The following is a 23911-nucleotide window of genomic DNA, read 5'->3' on the forward strand; positions in this document are numbered from 1 at the left end:
GCTATGGTTTTTCCTGTGGTCATGTATGGATGTGAGAGTTGGACTGTGAAGAAGGCTGAACACCGAAGAATTGATGCTTTTGAACTGTGGTGTTGGAGAAGACTCTTGAGAGTCCCTTGGACTGCAAGGAGATCCAACCAGTCCATTCTGAAGGAGATCAGCCCTGGGATTTCTTTGGAAGAAATGATGCTAAAGCTGAAACTCCAGTACTTTGGCCACCTCCTGGGAAGAGTTGACTCACTGCAAAAGACTCTGATGCTGGGAGGGATTGGGGGCAGGAGGAGAAGGGGATGACAGAGGATGAGATGGCTAGATGGCATCACTGACTCGATGGACATGAGTCTGAGTGAACTCCGGGAGTTGGTGATGGACAGGGGGGCTTGGCATGCTGCAATTCATGGGGTCGCAAAGAGTCGGACACGACTGAGCGACTGAACTGAACTGAACTGGGACTCTGGCTGCCCTGGAGATGGCCAGGGACGGAGAGGTGGGTATTCTTCAAGGTGGAAAGGCTCCCTCTGCTGGAAAATGTTATATGACCTGTGGCCCAGGTATGACTGCCTGCCCATGGAACCTCCCAGCCCAGATCTACCCCAGGCCAGCCAGCTGGGAGCAAGAGCCACGGTGGGTAGTTCTCTGGCCCCGAGGATGCCACGGTCACCCCTGCACATTCGTAAAACTCAAGCCAGTTAGAATTGGGAGGGAGAGTCTCAAGAGAGCCAGGGAGCCTGGGCTGTGGGTGGGGGTGTGTGCTGCAGTGGAAGGGACATGGGATCCAGAGCCCACAGACTTGAACTCCAAGTACCACTTAGCCACTTACCAGCTGGTGACCTTGGGCAAGGAGCTTAACCTTCACATTGCCTCCATTTTCTCAGCTGTGAAAGAGGAAGGTTGCAAGAATTAGGCCAGGCACAGGCTTTCCAGGTTGCACTAGTGGTAAAGAACCTACCTGCCAATGCAGGTGCCATAAGAGACTCCTGGGTGAGGAAGATCCCCAGAAGAGAAAATTTTGCAACCTACTCCAGTGTTCTTGCCTTGAGAATCCTGTGGACAGAGGAGCCTGGTGGGCTGCAGTTCATGGGGTTGCAAAGCATCAGACACGACTAAAGCAACTTGGCGCATGGTACAGACAGCTGCGTTTGCTCATCGAATTCTCACAACAGCCCCACATGCTAATGTTACCTCCACTCTACATATGAGAGTCTTGAGGCCTAGAAAGCTCCTATAACTTAGCAGAGCCCAAAGGCGAGCTCCTAGGCTGAAGCATGTAACCCCCATGCTGTCCCAAGCCTGTCATGTGGTTCTTTTCCTGGCTGCAATGTCCAGGGCCAGGGACGGCTTCTTGGGCTTTGATTTCAGCAGTGGTTGAGGAGGAAAGAACTCTAGCTCCATTCTGGAGGTTTGGAAGCAACTCAATCAAACTCGGTTCTCCAAGACCCTTCCATAGCACTTCAGCTCTTGGCAGCACTTTACAGTATACAGATCCTCTTTACCTTTATTAGCTAATGCATCTTTCTAATAATCCTGTTTGCCCCCAATTAACAGATGAGAAAAAGAGAGGTGAGAGAAACTTAAGTGTCTTATTCAGGATCACACAGGTAGGAAATGGCAAAATTAGCCTCGAATCCACTCTGGTCCACCACAGTTTCTAGGAGAAATCACAATCTAACCCTAATAGTTGCTGTCACCTCAGCATGGGTGTGTGTTTTCCTCTGTTTAAAGAACAAATTTGAAAAAAAAATAAAATAAAATAAAGAACAAATTTGTTTTGTTTTAAATTGAGGTATTCACATGTACACCCATGGCTGATTTATGTCAATGTATGGCAAAAACCACTACAATATTTATAAAGTAATTAGCCTCCAATTAAAATTAATTAAAAAAATAAATTGAGGTATAACTGACTACAATATTATATAAATTTCAGTTGTATAAATAGTGATTTACGATTTTAAAGGTTATATTCCATTTATAGTTATTATAAAGTATTGGCTATATTCCCTGTGCTATACAGTGTTTCCTTGTAGTTTTATTTGATACATGGTAGTTTGTACCTCGGAGAAGGCAATGGAACCCTACTCCAGTGTTCTTGCCTGGAGAATCCCAGGGATGGGAAGCCTGATGGGCTGCCGTCTATGGGGTCACACAGAGTCGGACACGACTGAAGCGACTTAGCAGCAGCAGCAGTTTGTACCTCTTAATTGCCTAACCTCATCTTTCCCCTCCCACTTGCCTCTTCCCTTGGGTTACCACCAGTTTATCCTCTTTATCTGTGAGTCTGTTTCTTATTTGTTATGCTCACTAATTTGTGTTTTATTTTTTTATTTTTCACGCAGCATTTGTCTTTCTCTGACTTATTTCACTTAGCATAATGCCCTCCAAGTCCATTCATGTTGTTGCAAATGCCAAAATTTTATTCTTTTTTATAGTGGTGCTCCCTTGTGTGCGTATGTATATATGCATAACATAGTTTTATTCATTCATCTTTTGATGGACACAAGAGCAGATTCATTTTTAAGTCTTGCAAAATTTGGTAATACATGACTAAAAAGTCAAAACATTTTGTGCAGAAGAATTGCAAATAATTTATGTAGATATTCCACCCCCAAGAGAAGGGAGTATAATTCTCCACTCCTTAAGTGTGGGCTTCCGATAATGACAGTATAATATAGAAAGGCGGGCAGAGTAACAGCACAGTGGAGAAACCTGAAACAGCGCCTCAGCCAGGTGGTCAAGTCATGTTTATAATAGGATATGTACCCTGGACGTATGTAAAGAGAATGGCACATAACCTCTGTGGTCTTCTTCCCAAAAACCCACAACCCGGTCTATTCAGAAAAACATCAGACAAATCCCAGTTAAGGGACCACCTACAAAATACTGACCTCAAAACTGTCGTTATTGGAAACAAGGAAAATCTGAGAAACTGTCACAGTCTTTGGCTAAATGGAAGGAATCCTAGACAGACAAAGGATGTTAGGAAAAAACTAAGGAAATCTGAATTAAGAATTCAATTTAGTTCAGTTCAGTAGCTCAGTCGTGTCTGACTCTTTGCGACCCCATGAATTGCAGCACACCAGGCCTCCCTGTCCATCACCAACTCCCGGAGTTCACTCAAACCCACGTCCATTGAGTCGGTGATGCCATCCAGCCATCTCATCCTCTGTCATCCCCTTCTCCTCCTGCCCCAATCCCTCCCAGCATCAGACTCTTTTCCAATGAGTCAACTCTTCGCATGAGGTGGCCAAAGTACTGGAGTTTCAGCTTTAGCATCATTCCCTCCAAAGAAATCCCAGGGCTGATCTCCTTCAGAATGGACTGGTTGGATCTCCTTGCAGTCCAAGGGACTCTCAAGAGTCTTCTCCAACACCACAGTTCAAAACCATCAATTCTTCGGTGCTCAGCCTTCTTCACAGTCCAACTCTCACATCCATACATGACCACAGGAAAAACCATAGCCTTGACTAGACGGACCTTTGTTGGCAAAGTAATGTCTCTGCTTTTGAATATGCTATCTAGTTTGGTCATAACTTTCCTTCCAAGGAGTAAGTGTCTTTTAATTTCATGGCTGCAGTCACCATCTGCAGTGATTTTGGAGCCCCCAAAAATAAAGTCTGACACTCTTTCCACTGTTTCCCCATCTATTTCCCATGAAGTGATGGGACCAGATGCCATAATCTTAGTTTTCTGAATGTTGAGCTTTAAAACAACTTTTTCACTCTCCTCTTTCAAGAGGCTTTTTAGTTCCTCTTCACTTTCTGCCATAAGGGTGGTGTTATCTGCATAATGGACTTTACTAATAGTAATGTATTAATATTCACCCATTAACAAATATACTATACTTGTGTCAATAAAAAAAGATACTGGGTGTGAGGTATATGGAAACCTTCTGGACAATCTTCACAATTTTTCTGTAAATCTAAAACTGCTAGAAAAAAATTAACTTTACATTTTAAAGAAGCTTGAAGTTTCAAAAAAAAAATACTCAGTGAAAAGTCTCCCTTCTACCCTTGATCATCTGCTCAGTTTTCTTCCCCTCCAAACCACCATGCCTCCTTCCAGGAGGGTTCCAGTGAGGCAGCATGGTTTGGTGTTAAGAGTCTGGCCCCCACAACTGGAATAACTGGCCCTCAGTCTTGATCTATGTTGGTTTCTAGCTGTGTGACCCTGGCAGTTCCTTACCCTCTCTGTGCCTTGTGCCCTCAAAGCTAAAATCCTCATAAAATTATTGGGAGTGTTAAATGTATTAATGTATATAATAAGCATGTTATAAGTGTTTGCTTTTATTATTGCATATAAGTAAGCAAATATATTTATGCAACAAATATGCTAATAAAAATATCCAAAACTTGCAAATAAGGCACATCAAAAAGAACTAAGTGCCCTTTCAGAGTTATTTGAGATCACTGGCTAATAACCCCACCTATGGGTCAGCCGGGGAAAGTAACTGCTATATGATTTGCTATTGATTGATTAGTGTTCAGACTCTATAAAGAGGTTAACTTGTAGAAGATTGATGAATAGCAATTTTTTTTGCCTGGTAGGAAAAGAAAAAGTTATGGTTTTATTGCCAAGTAGGAATTAATTTCTTTGTATCTAACTTTGCAATCTTATTCAAGTTCTTTTTCCTCCTGAATGTCAATAATAATTTTTCATTTCTTCCTTTTTTCTAAATTTATTTTTGTAGTATTATTTGTTTGGCTGTCCCAGCACATGGAATCTTGTTCCCTGACCAGGGATCAAACCTGGGCCTCTTATGTTGGGAATGTAGATTCTTAACCACTGGACCACAAGGGAAGTCCTCATTTCTTCCTTTGATCCATCCTGCTGGTTTACTCATTAAGTAGTTAAATAAATCTTGGTTCTCACTACATATCTGCATTAGTCAAGTTTACCCTGGTGCAAATTTTGCTTTGACAAATAGTACCATGCCATATACACGGTCCTACCCTTTGGTTTTTTTCACTTAATACATCTTGAAGGTAGTTTCACATCAGAATATAAAGAGCTTCCTTCTCCTGTTTTGCCACTGTATAGAATACATCATATGGTTATGCAGTATTTATACTCAGAATCAATTTAGCCAGCCTCCTATTGATGAACATTTAGGTTTTTTCCACTCTTTTATTGTTGCAAACAATGCTGTATGAATAACCCTGTACACAGCCAGAGATAGTCAGAAGTGGATGGGAAGGCTGAAGGGCCTCTAGAGGGCAAAGGAGCCTAAGGGAGGGGCCTGGTTACCTGCTCCCAGCCCAGCCTAGCCGGTCTTCCCCTGGCTCTGTGTCAATCCGGCTTCCTCCTGTCTCTTCCTCTCCATCCTGAGCTCCTGGTGTCTCCAGACAGGAAGGGACAGCCTTCGGTTCCCTGAAGACCTGAGCTCTGGCTTCCACTGAAAGCCAGCGGAGGGTGCCTTGGAGAGGAGGATCTTGGGGGCTCGGGGCCTGGGGCTGGTACTATCCCTGGGCTGGAGCCACTGAGGGCACATGCTCAACACACCCTGAGGGCTCTGGTAGGGGATGAAGACCCGGCGGCCGGGAACTTCCTGAGGGGGCTGGGGGGCTGGGGGAGGGGGCGGGGCAGTGCCTAGCAGCTCTGGAACAGACTTCCTTCGGGTTCCCAGTGCAGGGGGGTGGTCAGGGCACAGGGTATGGCAGGCGGTGGTGAGGAAAGGACTGGCCAGGCTGGTCGTGATGGTCACAAGTTGGTCCAGGACACCCCCTTCCTGAGGAGACTGGACAAAGGGGACGGTCAAGGTGGCCTGCAGTCGCTCTAGGAGAGACGGGGCGGCCTGAGCCTGGGCCACGAGCCCGGGCAAGGCTGGCCACTCAGGCTGATAATGCTGGCTGAGCTGCTCCACTTGGGGCCGCCGCAGCAGCTGCCGGATCCTCTGCACCGTGTCGAAGCTATCTGTCAGAAATGCCCACTCCAGGGCGGTCTTTCCCCTGACGGGATCCACTGCTGTCAGGTCAGCACCTGGGGGGTGGGGGGCACAGGAGTGTCATGCGGTGGGACAGGGAATTGCTGACTTGCAGAAGGACAGATTCTTCAGTGGTAGGACTGATTTGGGTTAGATGCAAAACCATAGTGTCTCATCCTGTTGCAGCTGGAAGCTGAGGATCCTCAGTGGCTACAGCCCAGGGTCAGTACCAGCCCCAGATTCAACTTCTGGTTTAGGACTGATGAAGAAATTGGAGTCCAGCGAGGGGAAAAGATTTCAGAGAGACCTACTGGGGGGATCTCCAAACCTGGTGTAGAACAGAGACCCCCTGAGCTAAGGCACTGACCAGAGGGATGGTGTACAGGTTGCCCAGAATGGGGGGGGGTCAAGCTGCACCCCCTGGAGCAGGTAGGGGGGATCCTGCTGGTTCCCACTCCTGGTTCCTCCCTTCACCACCACATGCCCCTAATCCTGGAAAGCAGGGAGTGGCTGTCACTTTGAAACAAAGGAGGGGGTGCAGACCTTCTCAGCCCAAACCCAGTCTGATGCAATGGGGAAGGGAAAAGCTGGAGGCTGGGGATTCCCAGAGTGAACAACAGAGGGTAGACCCACCTCATGGAGTAATGGGGGTCTGAGACTCCACAGACCATGTGGACTTCACCCCAGAACAACTCTACACTGCCCCTACGTCTCAACTGCCCATCACTGCATCCCTGGAACCCTAGCTCCTCAGAGCTGGAAACCCAAAGAAGGCCATCGTTCTCGTTACACTGGGTAGGCTCACAGAGAAAAGCTGTTTGCCCACAGTCACTCAGCTGGTGGCAGAGCCGGGATGAGAACTCGAGAATCTGGTTCCAGACTCCAGCTTTTTTTTTTGGTATTAGGTTATCTAGCTGGTCCAGTTATCCTCCCAAGCTTTCTTTTCTGGGACCATCATTCACAGTGTAAACAGAGCTCTCAATAGCTAGACGCTTTGTCAGAAGCCCCAGCACACTCCCCCCAACTCCAGGAGGTCAGCCTGGATTGACCTTCCTTCCCCATCTCTCTCATTGCAACTATGACAGCACGCAGTGCTGGTGGGGAGGGATGGGGGAGGGACTCGAGGCCACTGATCCTGATCCAGACCCCATGCACCTGCCATGAGGAGGGCAGCAACACATTCCGAGCGATCCCGCATGGCGGCCTTCATCAGCGCTGTCAGTCCCCGCTGGTCCCGGCGCTCCAGGTCAAGGCCTGCATAGTAGTTGATCAGGTGACTCACCAGAGACACGTGGCCTACAAGGCACCAAGGGCTGAGCTTAGCTACTCAAGAAAGAGATGACAAAGCCCCAAACCCACCCTCCACCCAACAAGGCAGAGTCTGTGTTGGGAGTACGTCATTGCAGACAGTGTGGGGCTATGGTCGGGTCTGGAGCAGGGGTACTGATTAAGGATGGGGTTAGCAGCCTCTCACCTGCTTGGGCAGCCAGCATGAGGGCTGTGTCCCCTTCTTTGTCCTGCTGGTTCACATCCAGGAAAGGACAGCGGCTGAGCAGGGCCACCACACTTTGGAAACCATGGTAGCAGGCGACCATGAGACCTGTCTGGAGGAGGGGCAGCTCAGCCCCTGTGGTTTCCTCCAGGAGCTCCTTGGGGGCCCTGTGTCCTCTAACCCACAACTGTCTCAGAGATGTCCTAGGCCCTGGGGAGACCCACTCTTACCCACTCCCTCCTGAGGACCCAGGCATTGGGTGCTGACCCTGAAGCTCACAGCGCCCTCACTGCCCTGCAAAGCCCTCTGGGGTGGCTCACCCTCCCGTTGCCATCCACCTGGGTGGCTTCCTCTGGGGAGACCCCATCATCCAGCATGGCTTGCAGCTGGGCAGGGTCATTGCGGACACAGGCCCAGTACAGGGCCCCCAGTGTGCAGCTTGGGGTAGAGGCCTCACTGTCCAGGCAGGATGGGGCCTCAGATGCGTCCAGCCCTCCCTTCTGCCAGGTCGGCTCCTGGTCTTCCATCTTGGAGCCAAGAAGGTGATTGGCTCCTTCTCACACAGCTTGCATCTATAACACAGGATGAGGGGAACAGTGTCTCCCTGGACCCCAGGAGGGATCCCAGCAGTTGTGACTGCCCAACTGGCCCTGGGGAGAGCTTTTCCTTGCTGGAGTCTTCCATCCCATCCATCTAGGAGAGAGGACAAACCCCTGGCAGAGAGTTGCAAGAGTCTTAAGAGGACAGAAGTCCTTCACTATTAAATGAGGATCCTAGTGAGATTCAAGGAGAGGGGCGGTCTTCTCTTTCCCATGGGACCTTACCTGAGTTCGCAGGGTCCCTAGCAGGCAGTCACTGCTGGGGCCCAGCCTGGCGCCCACAGCATCCCCCAGACTCCTGGGAGCACACTCACCGAGTCTCTGGAGTGTCTCGAGGTGGACTATCCGCCCCAGGAAGCAACGCTGGTAACAGATGGCTCGACTTAACGGGAAAAGCTGCCTTAAACACCTCGGAGCTGAGCTGGATCAAGCCGGGTTAGTTGAGGGGCGGGGGGGGGGGGGCAGCGGGCGGGGCCGGCGCTCTCCTGTCCAAGATGACAGAGGCCCGCCCCCAAAGCCTGCCCGGAGTGGGCGGGGCCCGAGTCAGGGCAGCTCCGCCCCCGCGGAGGCGATTCTGGGAGTAAGCACCCCATCTCCTCCGACGCACTCAACTTGCGCCTTCAGGGGAGACTGGCTGTCTCGGAAACCGATCCTTCGATGGTGGAAGGGCTACGACGTCCCCAAACTCACTCTCAAAAGCTGAAGTCCCTTTTTCCTTGGTGGAGCGGGGTCTTGGTGAGGGGGTGGTGTTGGAAGAGGGTGATAGTGATGACATCTCACTAAACAGGGGCTGGAGCAGAGATGGGGGTTCCAGGGGTCACTCGGATCTATTTTTTGAGGTTCTGGAGAAATTAAAGTATAAAGAACTGCTAATTAAGGGTACAAAAATTATGATATAGAAAGTTTACTGGATTAGTTTGTTATGGTAAATTAAATATGAAATGTTTAAATTGTGTTGATATCTAAATGAATTCATTTGATTATGTAAGCCATTTATTTATAGTTATTTATTAAATTAATAATGAAGTATTGTTAAGCCATTCTTTAAGTTAAATTACTATTAAATATCAAGTTTAATGAATTGGTTTTGGGCCTCGGGTGTAGAAAATGGAGCAAGTCATATTCCTCTGCTTATATCAGTCCAATTATAAGACTGTATAAGATCTCTCTCTTGTTTTACTTTACTTTATTTGGTTTATGTCTTTCATCCCTGATCCCCAGAGCCCATTCTCCTTTCCTTCACCAATTGACACAAATACCCTTGAAAATGTACATTTCATTGAAAGGTAGTGTTGATTTGTGTACGTTTTAACTAACACCTTGCTTCCCTTGTGGCTCAGCTGGTAAAGAATCTGCCTGCAATGCAGGAGACCTGGGTTCGATCCCTGGGTTGGGAAGATCCCCTGGAGAAGGGACAGGCTACCCACTCCAATATTCTGGCCTGGAGAATTCCATGGACTGTATAGTCCATGGGGTCGCAAAGTGTCCGTCCGACAGGGCTGAGCGACTTTCACTTTCACTTTAACTGACACTTTGGATTGTGCTAAGCTCATTGTGTTTCTTCTCTTCACTCAGCGCTCTGTTTTCAGATTCTGTCCTTGTTGCAGTCCTTGCAGTGTATCGGTCAGGAGTGCCTTTGGTTGTAAGTAATCAAAAACTAACCTCAGCAGTGTGGTGGCTGCCACAGACTGATTGTTCAACATCCATCCAAAACTACAGATGCTGGAAAGCTAAAATGACACCCCCCAGATTCTTGTGAGCTAGCAATCTATGATTTATGTTCTGCTCTTGTGTGAGACATAAATTTGGAATACAGCTAAGTAGCATGGGACATCCGTTTTGCTGTCACAGATCATGATAGATGCTGGGGGATTCTGGTGAGTAGCTTCCTGATTCATCAGCTTCCTGTAGTAATGACTGTTGTTTTCCCCATCACAGGCAGAGGTCATGTGCCTCTCGAAGCTGGGAGTTGTTCCTGGACCTAAAGCCTGCTTCTCCATTTAAACTAGCCAGATTTATTTCTATTGTCTGTAATTGAACAGACACTCTGACACATGTGGCTTAAACAAATAGAGATTTATTCTTCATACGAGATAAAAAGTTCAGGGATAAGAAACTGTTGGTGTTGATTTAGTAACTTAAGATGTCAAGGTCTGGGATTCCCTGGTAGCTCAGTGGTAAAGAATACACCTACCAATGCAGGAGACACAGGTTCGATCCCTGATCCAGGAGGATCCCACATGCTGAGGTGTGCCGAAACTATTGAGCCTATGCTTTACAGCCTTGGAACTCCAACTACTGAACCCATGTACCTAGAGCCTGTGCTCTGCAACAAGAGATTGTACCGCAATGAGAAGCCTGCAAACCACGACTAGAGAGTAGCCTCTGCTTGCCGCAACTAGAGACAAAGTCTGTGTAGTAACAAAGACCCAGCACAGCCAACAGATAAATAAAGAAAATTATATATATTTATATAAAGATGTCAAGGTCTTCTCTAGGAGTCTCTTGACTTTCCCTCATGGTCACAACATGGCTGCTGTACCTATAGCCATCACAGAAAAATGTGGTGAATGCACAATATGGATTTTGTGGAGCAGCTGCAAGAAATCTAGTAGATTATTTGTTAGACATCACTGATAGATAATACAGTTCCTATCCATAACCCCCCATTCTCTCTAGTCACCTTTTAGTTAGGTAAGGCAAAGTAACACAATTTTGGCTAATGAAATGCAAGCAGCACTCTGATGGGTGAGGATCCTGGAAAAATCTTTGTTCTCTTGATAAAATATGTGCGGTGTACCTTTTAACCTTTCTTTCTTCCCTCATATTCCTGCTGCATAGAATTCTGTAGAGTGCCTCCATTACATTTTACTTATCTACTCTTCCAGTGTTGGATACATATGTTGCCTCCAACTTCATGCCACTGCAAATAATGCTGCTGTGAGCATCCTTGTACATCTCTAGCTGTAGACCTGAAAAAGAGCTTCTCTGAGACTGCTAGATCATAGGACATACACATACTTATTGACCAGGTCCTGTCAGATTGCCCCCTATTTTGCAGTGTACCCACCAACAGTGCATTGAAGTATCCCACATCTTTACCAACCCTTGTACTTATTTGGCCTTCTAATTTAAATATATATATATATATATTTATTAATTTGGCTGCACCGGGTCTTAGTTGTGGCACACAGGATCTTTAGTTGCGGCATGCAAACTCTTAGTTGCCACATGTTGCCCGCCCAGGGATCAAACCCAGGCCCCTTTTATTGGGAGCACAGAGTCTTAGCCATTGGACCACCAGGGAAGTCCCCTTCGACTTCTAATTTTTGTCAATCTGGTAGTACAGAACTATAAAGGGATATGGCTATTTTACGTTGGATTTTTCTGATTATTAACAAGTTGAGCATCTCTCTATATATCTGATGGTCATTCTTGTTTCCCCTCCTGGGAATCACCTGTTGATAGTGTTGGTCCGGTGTTCTATTGGATTTTCCTGTCTTTTTCTTATTGAATTTTTAAGAATTCCTTTTAATATTCCAGATAATAAACCCATTGTTAGATGGGTTTTGGGTGTGGCAACTGTATATAAAACTTTCTGTTAGCTTTATCTGTTGTGAACTTTATTGATAGAAATCCTAAATTTTGTTGTGGTTAAATTCATAAAAATTTCTCCTTATGCTTGGTGCTTTCGAGTCTTGCTTGAGAAGAATTTCCCATTCCAAGATCACAAGGATCTTCATTTCTTTGATTAATCTTTCAGTTTTTTTATTATTTAGTCTTTAATCCATCTGGGATTTACTTTTGTATATGGTATGAGGAAGACTGTTATGAACTGAATTGGGTCCCCCTAAAATTCATATGTTGAAGCCTTGACCCCTTACTGTGACTATATTTGGAGATAGGGACATAATGGAGGTAATTAAGATTAAATGAGGTCATAGGGTAAGGCCCCCATCCAATAGGGGCCTGCCGTCCTTTTATTTTTTAATTAAAAAAAATGTTTGGCTGCGCTGGGTCTTCGTTGTGGTGCACGGGGTTTCTCTAGTTCCGGCGCCTGTGGCCTCTGTTGCAGCACAGGGGTTTCTCCTCGCTGTGCGCAGGGCTAGTTGCCCTGTGGCACGTGCAATCTTAGCTCCCTGACCAAGGATCAAATCCACGTCCCCTGCATTGTAAGGCGGGTTCTCAACCACTGGCCCACCAGGGAAGCCCTGGGACTGCTATCCTTTTAAGAAAAGGAAGAAAAAAGAAAAGGAGGAAAGGAAGAGACATCAGAGCACATCCCCTCTTTCTTTGTCTCCTTCTTCCTCCCCCTGCCATGCCAGCCCCTGTGTAAGGACAGTGGAAAGGCCATGAGAAGACCCAGTGAGAAGACAGCCATCTACAAGCTGTCTACAAGAGAGACCTCTTACAGGAGACCAACCCTGCTGACATCTTGATCTTGGACTTCCAGCCTCCAGAACTGTGAGAAAATTCATTTCTATGGTTTAAGCCTCCTATTCTGTGGTCCTTTGTCATGGCAGCTCAAACAGACTAATATAAAATCCGGCCTTTTCTCCAACTAGTGAATAACCCCATCTCTTAAGCAATTCTCTTCCCCTGATTTGTAGCATCATCTTTACCATCTATAAACTTTGAGTTCTCTTTAATGTTTCATGTTGTGTTTAAGTTCTCTTTTATCATTTTATTAGAGCCTTCCTCTGCTCATGCAACACTGATTTTCCTACATCAGTTTTGCAGTGTGTTTGACTACCTAACGGGGTGAGTTCTCCATCTTTCATTTCTTTTTCAGAATTGATTTTTATCTTTTCATATAAAATTACAAATCAGTTTGCTGAATTCTTTAGAAAAGAATTTGCCAGCATTTTGATAGGAATTGCATTGAATTTATAGATTAATTTGAAGACAGTTGACTGCTTCACAATGTTAAATTTTCTCCTCCACAGAACATAGTATATTTATTCATTTTCCAGGTTTTCCTTTATGTCCTCCAATAGTGTTAACTTTTTTTCTTTTCCAGCACAGTCTTATACATTCACTGTTAGGTGGATTCCTAGATTCTTTCTAGTTTTTCTTGCTATCATAATTAAAGTCTCATGTTTTTGTTTTGCTTATTGTTGATGTAGATGCAACTTTTTCTTAGGCCTCAAGTATGCTGAATCAGATTAAGCACAACCCCCAGTTAATGACATATTCTCCCTATTGATGCCTGTATAGTCTGCTTTTATTTTATTCAGTTCAGTTCAGTTCAGTCTCTCAGTCATGTCCGACTCTTTGCAATCCCTTGAATCGCAGCACGTCAGGCCTCCCTGTCCATCACCAACTCCCGGAGTTCACTCAAACTCATGTCCATCGAGTCGGTGATGCCATCCAGCCATCTCATCCTCTGTTGTCCCCTTCTCCTCCTGCCGCCAGTCCCTCCCAGCATCAGGGTCTTTTCCAATGAGTCAACTCTTCGCATGAGGTGGCCAAAGTATTGGAGCTTCAGCTTTAGCATCATTCCTTCCAAAGAACACCCAGGACTGATCTCCTTTAGAATGGACTGGTTGGATCTCCTTGCAGTCCAAGGGACTCTCAAGAGTCTTCTCCAACACCACAGTTAATTATTTTTAATAAAGCAATAAGCACACAGAATAACATCTCCAAGCAAAAGCTAGAACTTGACATCACACAACATGATTTCCTCAATTACCCTCTGCCTCTCCCCACTCAAGGCAGCTATAATCCTGAATTTCATATCAATTATTTTGTTGCTTTCCTTGATATATTGTTTTATTGCATCTTTAGATATTCCTTCAGAGTATATACATTGCGTATATTACACATGTATAATTCTAGTATTTTAGTTTACAGGATGTAAATACTGTGGTAGTCATTTGCTGTCTGCTTTTATCATTGAATAACATCTGCTAAGACTCACTCATACTGTTGCGTGGTGCTACAGTCCATTCATCTTGGTTGCTATGTAATACTCTACTGTCTGAATATACCACAGCTAGCTATCCTACTGCCTTATCAATGGATATTGGGGGTGTTTCCAAGTTTCTGCTACTAAAAATTGTGCTTGAGTTTGCCTAACTTAACAACTGTCCTCAGACTAAAGTACATTCCTTGCTCTGTTTCCCTAAGTTTCTACCTTCTCTTAGATTTCAACCTAATAAATTCTTGCTCTCTGGCCAATTCTTCTGGCTTTTAAATAATTTGCACTTGTATTTTAACTAGCATTTTTACTGTTTTACTCAGAAAGATTAGCCCCGAGTCCAGCCAGTCATATTATTGGAAATAGAATTTCCTCTAATCCTAATTAAAAAATCAGTCTAATAGGAAAATCGGAAAAAGACATGGTAATTAATTCATAGAAGAAATGGCCAAAATAAATATATGAAAAGATGCTTCATTTCACAAGTAAGCAGGAAAAGGCAAATTAAAACAATAATGAAATATTACTTTGGACCATCATTTCAGCAAAAATTAAACGTTAATAATATTAAATGCTTACACTGCTGGAAGAATGTAAATTAGCGTAGTATTTTTGGAAAGTATTATGACAGTGTCTGTCAAAATAACAAATGTACGTACACATTAACCCAGCACTTTGGGAAAGTGCCTTCCCAAAACAGCACTTGCATATGTGAACAAAGATATATGGGATATACTTTGCAGCATTATTTCTATTGAAAATGTTACTCAGTCATGTCCAACTCTTTGTGACCCCATGAACTGAAGCTTGCCAGGTTCTTCTGTCCATGGGGTTTCCCAGGAAAGAAAACTGGAGTGGGTAGCCATTCCCTTCTCCAGATCTTCCTGACCCAGGGATTGAACCGGGTCTCTTGCATTGCAGGCAGATTATTCATATTAATTTTTAAAAATTTAGCAACAACTTTTAAATGTTCATCAGTAGAAGAAGGGCTTGAAAAAATATGCACATGCAAATTTTGCCTTCATTAAAAAATAATAGGATACATCCATATGGACTGCTGTGAAAATATCTCTTAGATGTGTTAATTAAGAAGAAAAAGCCAAGGTAATATGTATGTGGTATGTGTGTGCATGCACATCACAGTTGGCTGCTTACATGTATGTAAAGGCCTGAAACAGTAGTTCTCAACATTGGCTGCACAGTGTAATTACTTGGGGACTTTTAAAAATAGTGATACCTGGAACCACCCCAGAGATTCTGAAGTAATTGGTCTGGGGCACAGCTTGGACAATGGGATTTAAAAAATCTCCCCATGTGATCCTAGTGTGCAGCCAAAGTTGAGAACTGCTGTAAAGAATGGAGCTCATTAAAATGTTGGTGGTAAGGAACATCCCTGGTGGTCCAGTGGTTAAGACTCCACGCTTCCAATGCAGGGAGGGTGGGTTTGATCCCTGGTCAAGGAACATGCCACACACCAAAAAAAAAAAAAATGCTGGCAATAATTAAGGAGGGGGATAGAAATGAAGTGAAAGGGGACCTTCATATTTTTTTTTTAATGTTTGAATCTTCCACCAGGATAATTATTTCTTGATAACAAAAAGGGGAAAGAAAAGAAGCAGAAGTATTTCCTCCTCTTCTTCCCCAGCCTCTCCTGTATAGAGTTCATCATTCCTCAGTGCTCTGTTCTTCATGCACTCATGCATTCATTCATTCGGTAACTATTCACTGGAGCCTGCTTTGTGTCAGGCACACACTAGTTATCACACTAGTTATCGTTAATCTTGTACTTGGCTGTTTCCTGCACCTGGGTCCCCTCTGTCCCCACAGTGTCTACCACTCCGAAAATTCATTCACCACATTCATGTGAATTTCCTGAGTCTCTCCTTTGATCTGAAGCCCTCAGCACCCCTCAGGAGTGACTGTAGAGGGCTAGGAGCCTTTAACCTGTTTTGAGAGTCCCATAGCTAAAACATCTAGCTAGGTGAAAGGGGCTTTCACATTTTGCTTTTTCAATTCTCTTCCTTCCTAGAGAAAGTCTTAGCAGTCCAGTACACTCCACCCCTAGCCTCTTCAAAGGTCCTGTTTCTGCAAGGCCACTCTCAGCCAACAGGTGGCAGCCCTGTGCAGGAATTGGGAGAGCACACCCACCCCAAAAGAATGGAGGCTATAGCAGAGGGTTCTGGGGTCAGGCACAGGGGCAGGTCTTGGCAGGACAGGTGCACAGAGGGAGAGGGGTGGGGTTCCATTTTTGGCACAAAGTTCAAAGGACAAGAGAATTATTTTTGTAGGTCAACATTAACCAACTGTTCTGGGTACCCAGGTTTGTGAGGTTTCTTTCCCCTTCCATCTGCAGCAGTGCCCCGTTTGGAGGTGTCCTCTCCAGGCTTTGTCCTCAGGAGGACTCTCTGTCCCTCCCCAACCCCTGCTCAGCACCCCAGCCTGGGTTTTGACTCTTCCTGCCTGTATATGTCTTTGCTGATAGAGATGATTATGGCGGTTGGAGAATGGAGGTTGCTGGTTAATGTGTAAAATAAGGGTAAACACGCTGGGTGATACAGGGACCCTCTGTCAGGTACATTGCCTTCTGGAGTCTTCATGTGGCAGACTTAAGGATTAACAGTGAAGGAACTGTCCAGGTTATCCTGCTATTATCTCTGAGCTGCTGAGGTCTGACAAGAGTTTGCCAGAATGCTCTTTTCTTGCCACTCTGGTTTCTCTTTAGCCTGGCTCTCTTCACTGCCTTCTGTCTGTCTTCTGTCTGGCTTCACTTTTTATCCATCCTTTCAGCTTTTGATCTTTCTCATCTTATTGTCCGAGTCCTTCTTTTTATCTTTCTAACTCTCTCTCTTAAGTCCTGATAATATACATTGTTTAGAACACAAGCTTGATTCTCTATCTCGCTTTCTGACTGTCATGCCATATCTCCAGCCATCTAATCCTCTGAGCTGGGGTTTTCAGGAGTCTTGACTTGTGGAATTCAATCAGGAAAAAAAAATGGGGGAGGTTTAGGGAGAGTGCAGTCGCAAATTTGCAGAGAAAGAGCTCAGCAAACTCTTGGGTCCGGTCTGGAACACAGATCAGTCACCTGTTGGGAGTCAAATGTCTTGTCAGCTCCTCCTCTTCCTTTTTTCCAGAATCTTTCTCCAGCACGAGCCCCTCTACTCCCACCCTACATGCCTAGTGGCAGGTACAGCTAGGGCCAGAGGTCAGTAGGGAAATGGGCCAACCCCGCTTAAGGACTAGACATGGAATGGGACTCAGCAGGCTGGGGCGGAGAATGGAGGAGGTGGCCTCTGACCCCAGCTCTGGCCCCTTCTGGGGGTCCTGTGTGACCTGCCATAGGTCATGGCCCCTCCTCCCCAACCACAATCTACATCACAAAACCCACAGCTCATAACTCACTGCCAACCAGGGAAGTCTGGGATTGATTTAGGGTCCCCCTCTGATCAGTTCACCCTCACTAGACTGTGGCCCCTGGGGTGGGGGTGGGGGTGGGGATGAGGGTCATGGGTGAAGTTCAGGCAGGGGTATCCTGGCCCAGGACTACATCATACCTGTTGCGCTCTTAGTGGATTTGTTGGGGGAGGGATCCAGGCACAGGAATTCAAGTTTCTCACCCACCAGCCCATCCTCGCTGGCTCAGCCCAGGGCGATACTGAGGGAGCAGTGTCCATGGCTTATTAGGTTTGCAGGGTTGGCGTCCTCAGGATTCAGGTCCCTGGCATCTTACAAAGCAAAGAGAGCATCCTCACCCACCAAGGGATTAGTTAGCTGAGTCCTAAATAAGCCCCTCCACCCATCACCACAAAGTTCATGTATACTGCTGGGCTCAGGGCAAATCTTCCCAGTCTAGGGTTCCACAGTCCACCATCAATTACATGTATGTTTCACCTGGCGGGGCATTTCATGTTGTTAATTTCCATCCATCCACAATACATTTCTGGAGATAATCACTAAAGAATCTCCTCCACTTGGAATGTTGCCAACTTTTTTGACCATCATCCACAGTAAACATGGGCTTCCCTGGTGACTCAGATGGTAAAAAATCTGCCTGCCAATGCAGGAGACCTGGATCAGGAAGATCCCCTGGAGAAGGAAATGGCAACCCACTCCAGTATTCTTGCTTGGAGAATCCCATGGACAAGAGCTTGGTGGGCTACAGTCTATGGGGTTGCAAAGAGACACGACTGAGCAAACAACACACAGTAAATACATCTACCTCTGGCCCTAGGACACATGAATATGCATACAGCTAAAAGCAAAGTGTGGGACTTCCCTGGTGGTCCAGTGGTTAGGTCCAGGCCAAAGCAGTGGACCCGAGTTCAATCCCTGGTCTGGAAAGATCCCCCATGCTGTGGAGCAACTAAGTCTGTGAGCCACAGCTCCTGAAGTCTGTGTGCTCTAGAGCCCATGTGCTGCGATGACTGAAGCCCATGCACCTACAGCCCACGTTCCGCAACAAGAGAAACCACCGAGATGAGAAGCCTGTTCACTGCGACGAAGAGGAGCCCCCCACTCTTTGAAAACTAAAGCAAGCCTGTGTGCAGCAATGATGACCCAGTGCACCCATCAATACATAAACAATTAAATAAATAAAAGCAAAGTGTAATAAACCGTGTGCTGCACTGTGATGTTTTCTACTCCATTTTATTTTGCTGTAAGAAACATTTTAAAAAATACTTTTATGAACCACTAAGGGGCTGACAGTTTACAAGTAACTTCTTACATTTTTTACACCTTCGCAAGCTGTAACGCCCATTTTACAAACAGGAAGATCTGAATCATCTTCATAAAAGCCGGTGAGGTCGTCAGGCAGGGTTCTCTCATTGACCCACTTTATAGGTGAAGAAACACAGACTCTGAGAGGTTCATGGACCTGCTTGAGATCACCCAGCTGGTGAGTGACAGAGATGGCCTTCCAAGACAGGTCTTCCCTGGGCAGGGTGGGTTTGTGGTCCCCCACACACTGTGGCATCCCTCTGCAACCCTCCCCGTTGGTATCTTTGTCTCTTTCCAGTTTGAAGGCCATCTCTTCCAAGGGGAAGGTGGAGGGACAGAACAGCTGAGTAATTCTGTTTTCCATGTCATCTGTTAACCCTGCACCATCTGCCAAATCTACTCTCAGCCCCGACCCGCTCTCTCTGACTGGCTGGAGTGGGGGAGGAGGCGTTTTCCTGGGGTCTGGACTGAGAATACCCACAGAAAACTCATTTTTCTGCTCAGAACCAACAGCAGTGGCCTAGAATTACAGGGCGTGTCAGGGAGTGGAGCGAGAGGGGAGAAAGGATTTTCTGACATCAGAGGGATACAATAGCAGTCCCCTGCCCCCTACTCTCAGGGGCTTGTCTTCACGCCCCTCACACCTTCACCTTGGTGAGGCTCTGGATCTGTGGGGAGGGTGGTTGACCACAGCAACCAGAGCCCTGCCAGACGCTCTCGGGGTGAAGGCAAAGTAAGTCCATCTTACAGGGAGCTGAGGCAGATTTATGAGGCCTCGGGTGTGGCCGGCTGTTACTCAGCCTCTGACTTTTTAATTCCCCAGCCTCCTCACCCACCCCGCCTCCTCCCCAAGAAGGCCTTTGTGCAGGACAATGAGGAATCTATAAATTCCGGGGGACAGGGACGTGGGGGAGGGGAGCACCGGTCACTTCGGCTCAGTGTAGACAGTAAAGGGGGGGCCTTCACGGACCTGCCGCGTCTCAACTGTTCCACACAGGCCCAGAGAGAACGGTGGGGCCAAGCCTTACCACTGCCTTTGACAGACAACAAGCTGAGCCTCCCAGGCGGCGGATGTCTCTAGTCCCTGCTTCGTTCACTCCGTCTTTGGGTTTGGGTGTCAATACATCACTGAATTTATTTATTCTCCCTCTCTTCCTCATCCCCTAGTCATTCCCTCGCCCAGGCATTATTCACTCAACACTCGCTGAGTACTCAGTGTCCAGGTCAAGGATGGGGGGCACAACGGGCAGACCCTGGCTGGCCTGGAGGAGCACACAGCAGAGAGCTGTGGCTCAGAGGCCAAAGTGGAGCTCTAACCTTTTCAGGCTGGCAACCTTCACCCTCCTCTCTTTCCTCGGCAGGTCCTCTGCAGTGATGTACTTCCATCGGCATTTTTTTTTTTTTAATAGAAGCATAGTTGATTTACAATGTTGTGTTAGTTTCAGGTATACAGCAAAGCAATTCAGTTACATATGTATCTTTATTTTTTTTCAGATTCTTTTCCCTTATAGGTTAGAGCATTTTTAATGTAATCCTGCCAAGGGCTCTGGGAGTTAGGGATTATGTAAGTGTCCCAGGATACTTTGCTAATGTGGCCCCGAGAAGGTAAGTGGTTGCCCTCTGGCAGGGAACAGCACACCAGGACCCAGGCCCTTACGTCCGCATCACAGCTGCACCTCTGGGTGCTGTCGGGACCCAGAGCAAGGGCATGGGCTGTGGCCTAAATGTCCTCTTCTACTCGCCCAAACTAGCCCTGGGCCACCATACTGCCCCTTCTTCGGTTTTCTGTTCTGTTCTGTTCCACCTTCATGCAGTAGTTACTAAATGCCCCAGGCTCAACCGTGTATTTACTCACCTCACCCATCCATTGTATGATAATAATTAATGAATCCAATGCTTATGACGCATGTGTATGTTTGTTGAACAATCACACATCCTGTGTGTCCTGTTGTGTGTCTACTTGTAAACTGGGGCTATTTGTATGTACTTCGTTATACAAGTTAATCAAGCTGTGTGAAGCACTTAATGCCTAGCACATAGTAAGTGTTCAGTAAATGTGGTTGCTAAGATTTCTGTTACTGGAAACCACAGGCTGGCCCACATGAATGAGGCATTTGGGTGAACACAGGGGTTTGCAGCAGGTCCCTCTCAAAGAGTAGCCCCTGAGAGGTGAGCAGATGGCCCAGAGTCCAGTTCATTTCCCAGGGACTCCGGCATTCCTGAAATGAATGGAGATGTTGCCCACTTTCTAGGTTTGTGCTGGGTGTCAGGCTAGCAGACAAGAAGAAACATCCCCAAATTCATGGAGCTGGCCTTCTGGTAGATGAAACAGACCACAAACCAAGTGAATGAAGAAGACAGTCACAGAAAGTGCTAAGTCCTGTGGAAGATACAGATAAGGTCAAGTGACACAGTACATCGGCAGATGGCGCGTGGGGCTGCTTCAGGATTGAGGTCAGGGCTGATGCGGAAGTGACATCCCTGTGAAGAACCTGGGCAGAGCGTTCGGGGCAAAGGGATCCTCATGGCCAAGGCCAGAGATGGGGGAAAAGCTTGTCAAGTTCAAGGAGCAGAAAGGCAGCCAGTGGGAGCAGAGCCCAGGCAAAACAGGGAATGATGGAGGAGGAGAGGTCAGCACAGGCAGGGGCCAGGGTGAGAAGTTGGGGCTCTCTTCCAAGGGAAGCCATGGAGGTTGTTTAGCAGGAGTGACATGCTCTAATTTGTTGTCTGATTTGTATTTTTAATGGGCCCCTGGCAGCTGGGTGAGCTGACTGTTGAGGAGCCAAGAGAGCAGACAGGAGCTTGCTTCTGCAGTTGTGCAAGGAAGTAGGAGTAATAGGGGCTTGCACTCTGGAGAGAGTGGCAAGCAGGGGCTGATCCAAGATACATCTTAAGAGAGAATTCCCTGCTGGTCCAGTGGTTGGGGCTCTGTGCTCTCACTGCCAACGGCCAGGTTCAGTTCCTGCTTGGAGAACTAAAATCCCACAAACCCAGCAGTGTGGCAAGATACTATCTTGGAGGTAGAAAAAAAATTGCTAGTGGACTGGACAAGGGAAGGACGGGAGAGAAATTCGGGGAAGAGACAAAGAGCTAGAGAAGCCGGGTTTGCAAACCTGTCTGGGCCCTGGATCTTGAGAGCCCTTCTGCTCTCTCTGGCTCTGCCCCACAGAGGTCGTTTGCACTCCTTCACACAGTCGTCTGCTCTAAAGCAGGGGCAGTCCACACTCGCTAGCTCTTTCCATCTCTCGGTGAGAAAAATGCCCCATACCTTCCTCCAGAGTCAACACCTGCCAAAGTGAAGCTTGGATTTCAGACCATTCACTCCTGGCCATTGTTGAGACCACAACCCGCACAAGCGCACAGCTCCCCTCTCCCCAGCCTGGACCACTGGCCCGGCATGAAACATCCTCTGATCTCAGACCTACAGGCGACGGGCTTGTAAGGACACCGGCCTTAGACGACTCAGGGCAGGAGCGGGAAGGGAGGGCTTGGTCTTTCCTAAGGGAATCTCCCGGCCCCGCTCCCGGGGGAAGGAAGTCCCCTCCTGGACCTGCGCCCCCGACTCCGCTCCCCGCCGCGGAGGCCGCTGCCCCTCCCGCCTGCGAAAGCTCGAGAAGCCGATCTTCCGGCCTCGGGCTACGGGCGGGGGAGGGCCGAGCGGTAATTGCTGCCATCTGCTCCCTCCTCCCCTCCCCTGCCCCCAGCCTGGGGGAGGGGCTGAGGCGTGCCAAACACCCCCTCTTACGCGCACACCCAGCAGCCGGGAGTTCAGGGGTGATCCGCGAACGCGCCTTCGGGCGAATGCAGGGGGGCCACGAGAGCGCCCCCACCCTCCTTTCTGGCAGCGGACGAGGGATGCCCTCCTGGAATCATCCACTGTTCAGGTTCTGTTCCTCTGGGATAGGGACTTAGGAAGCATCCTGGGACCTGTCCTACCTCAACTCACTATCGCAGGCTCTGGTCCGTGGTTGAGGCTTGTTTTGGATACTGACGCGTCCATCTCTCAACTGCAGGGCTGTGACTGGTGTTGGGGGAGGGGAGGGTGTGGAACTCTAGGCTGGTTCTGGAAGCAAGGCGGCTGGAGACCGAACTTGGCTCTCAGACTCCTCCTTCCGGCTGGTGGGCTCAAATTCTCGAAGGGGTGCTCCTCAAGGGTGGCTCATCCTGAATAGGTTCCTCCTCTGTGAAATGAGGATACCCCAGTATCTACTTGGGTGATTCCACCCAGGGCAACTTGCTAGACCAGGAGCGTCAGGCCTGCCCCTGGGCATGGCGAGGCCCTTGGCAGGGGAGTGATGACAGGGGAAGCTGTGTGACCCTGTGGAAGGTGTTGTGACCCTGAGGAGGGGACCCTGGGGAGGTGCTGGGGACCCTGAGGAGGTAGGGACTCTGCTGGGGAAGAGGGAGGGTGGGCTAGGGACTGAAGGCTGGGGAACAGCTTATGGGAGCAGCCTTACTGGTTTCACACCCATCTCCTGGGGTCTCTGCAACTTCAGGTCATTTAGCTATTGTTCACCTGACCTCTATCCCTGTACTGATGACAGCTCTGAGCACTGGGGATGCTCACAGGGCACAGTACCTCCACTGCCCTGGCACAGGGAGCCACTGCCCAAATGCTTATACATCTTCACACCCACCCTCAGGGTCTAAACAACCACACAGGTGCAGAAGCACATGTAATGGTCCTGAGTGAGATTTGTTCAGTCAGTAAGTCATGTCTGATGCTTTGAGACCCCATGGACTGCAGCACACCAGGTTTCCCTGTTCTTCATTATCTCCTGGAGTTTTCTCAATCTCATGTCTGTTAAGTCAGTGATGCCATCCAGTCATCTCATCCTCTGTCGTCCCCTTCGCCTCCTGCCTTCAGTCTTTCCCAGCATCAGGGCCTTTTCAAATGAGTCAGTTCTTCACATCAGGTGGCCAAAGTGTTGGAGTTTCAGCTTCAGCATCAGTGCTTCCAATGAATATTCAGGGTTGATTTCCTTTAGGATTGACTGGGTTGATTTCCTTGCTGACCAAGTTACTGTCAAGAGTCTTCTCCAGTTCAGTTCAGTTCAGTTCAGTTGCTCAGTCGTGTCCAGCTCTTTGCAACCCCATTAATTGCAGCATGCCAGGCCTCCCTGTCCATCACCAACTCCCGGAGTTCACCCAAACTCATGTCCATCCAGTCGGTGATGCCATCCAGCCATCTCATCCTCTGTCGCCCCCTTCTCCTCCTGCCCCCAATCCCTCCCAGCATCAGGGTCTTTTCCAATGAGTCA

General features: G+C 47.5%; 1 protein-coding gene across 4 annotated transcripts; it reads right to left on the reverse strand.

Annotated features, from left to right (window-relative positions):
- Nucleotides 1–5094: 5094 nt before the first annotated feature.
- Nucleotides 5095–8467, reverse strand: ANKRD33 (ankyrin repeat domain 33). 4 transcript variants are annotated; one of them, XM_061416018.1, is made up of 5 exons: nucleotides 8326–8467; nucleotides 7733–7984; nucleotides 7395–7524; nucleotides 7076–7216; nucleotides 5095–5976 (listed from the first exon to the last, which is right to left on the reverse strand). In XM_061416018.1, the coding sequence occupies exons 2-5, from the start codon at nucleotides 7937–7939 to the stop codon at nucleotides 5261–5263; spliced, it is 1194 nt and encodes a 397-aa protein (XP_061272002.1). In that variant the 5' UTR covers nucleotides 7940–7984; nucleotides 8326–8467; the 3' UTR covers nucleotides 5095–5260. The 4 variants fall into 4 exon arrangements, with proteins under 4 accessions (XP_061272002.1, XP_061272004.1, XP_061272003.1 ...); XM_061416020.1 differs by lacking the exon at nucleotides 7733–7984 and having other exon boundaries at nucleotides 7395–7520; XM_061416019.1 differs by lacking the exon at nucleotides 7733–7984.
- Nucleotides 8468–23911: the final 15444 nt, after the last annotated feature.

The sequence above is a fragment of the Bos javanicus genome, chromosome 5 (genome assembly GCF_032452875.1).
Source record: "Bos javanicus breed banteng chromosome 5, ARS-OSU_banteng_1.0, whole genome shotgun sequence".
In the NCBI taxonomy this organism is placed as follows: domain Eukaryota; kingdom Metazoa; phylum Chordata; class Mammalia; order Artiodactyla; family Bovidae; genus Bos; species Bos javanicus.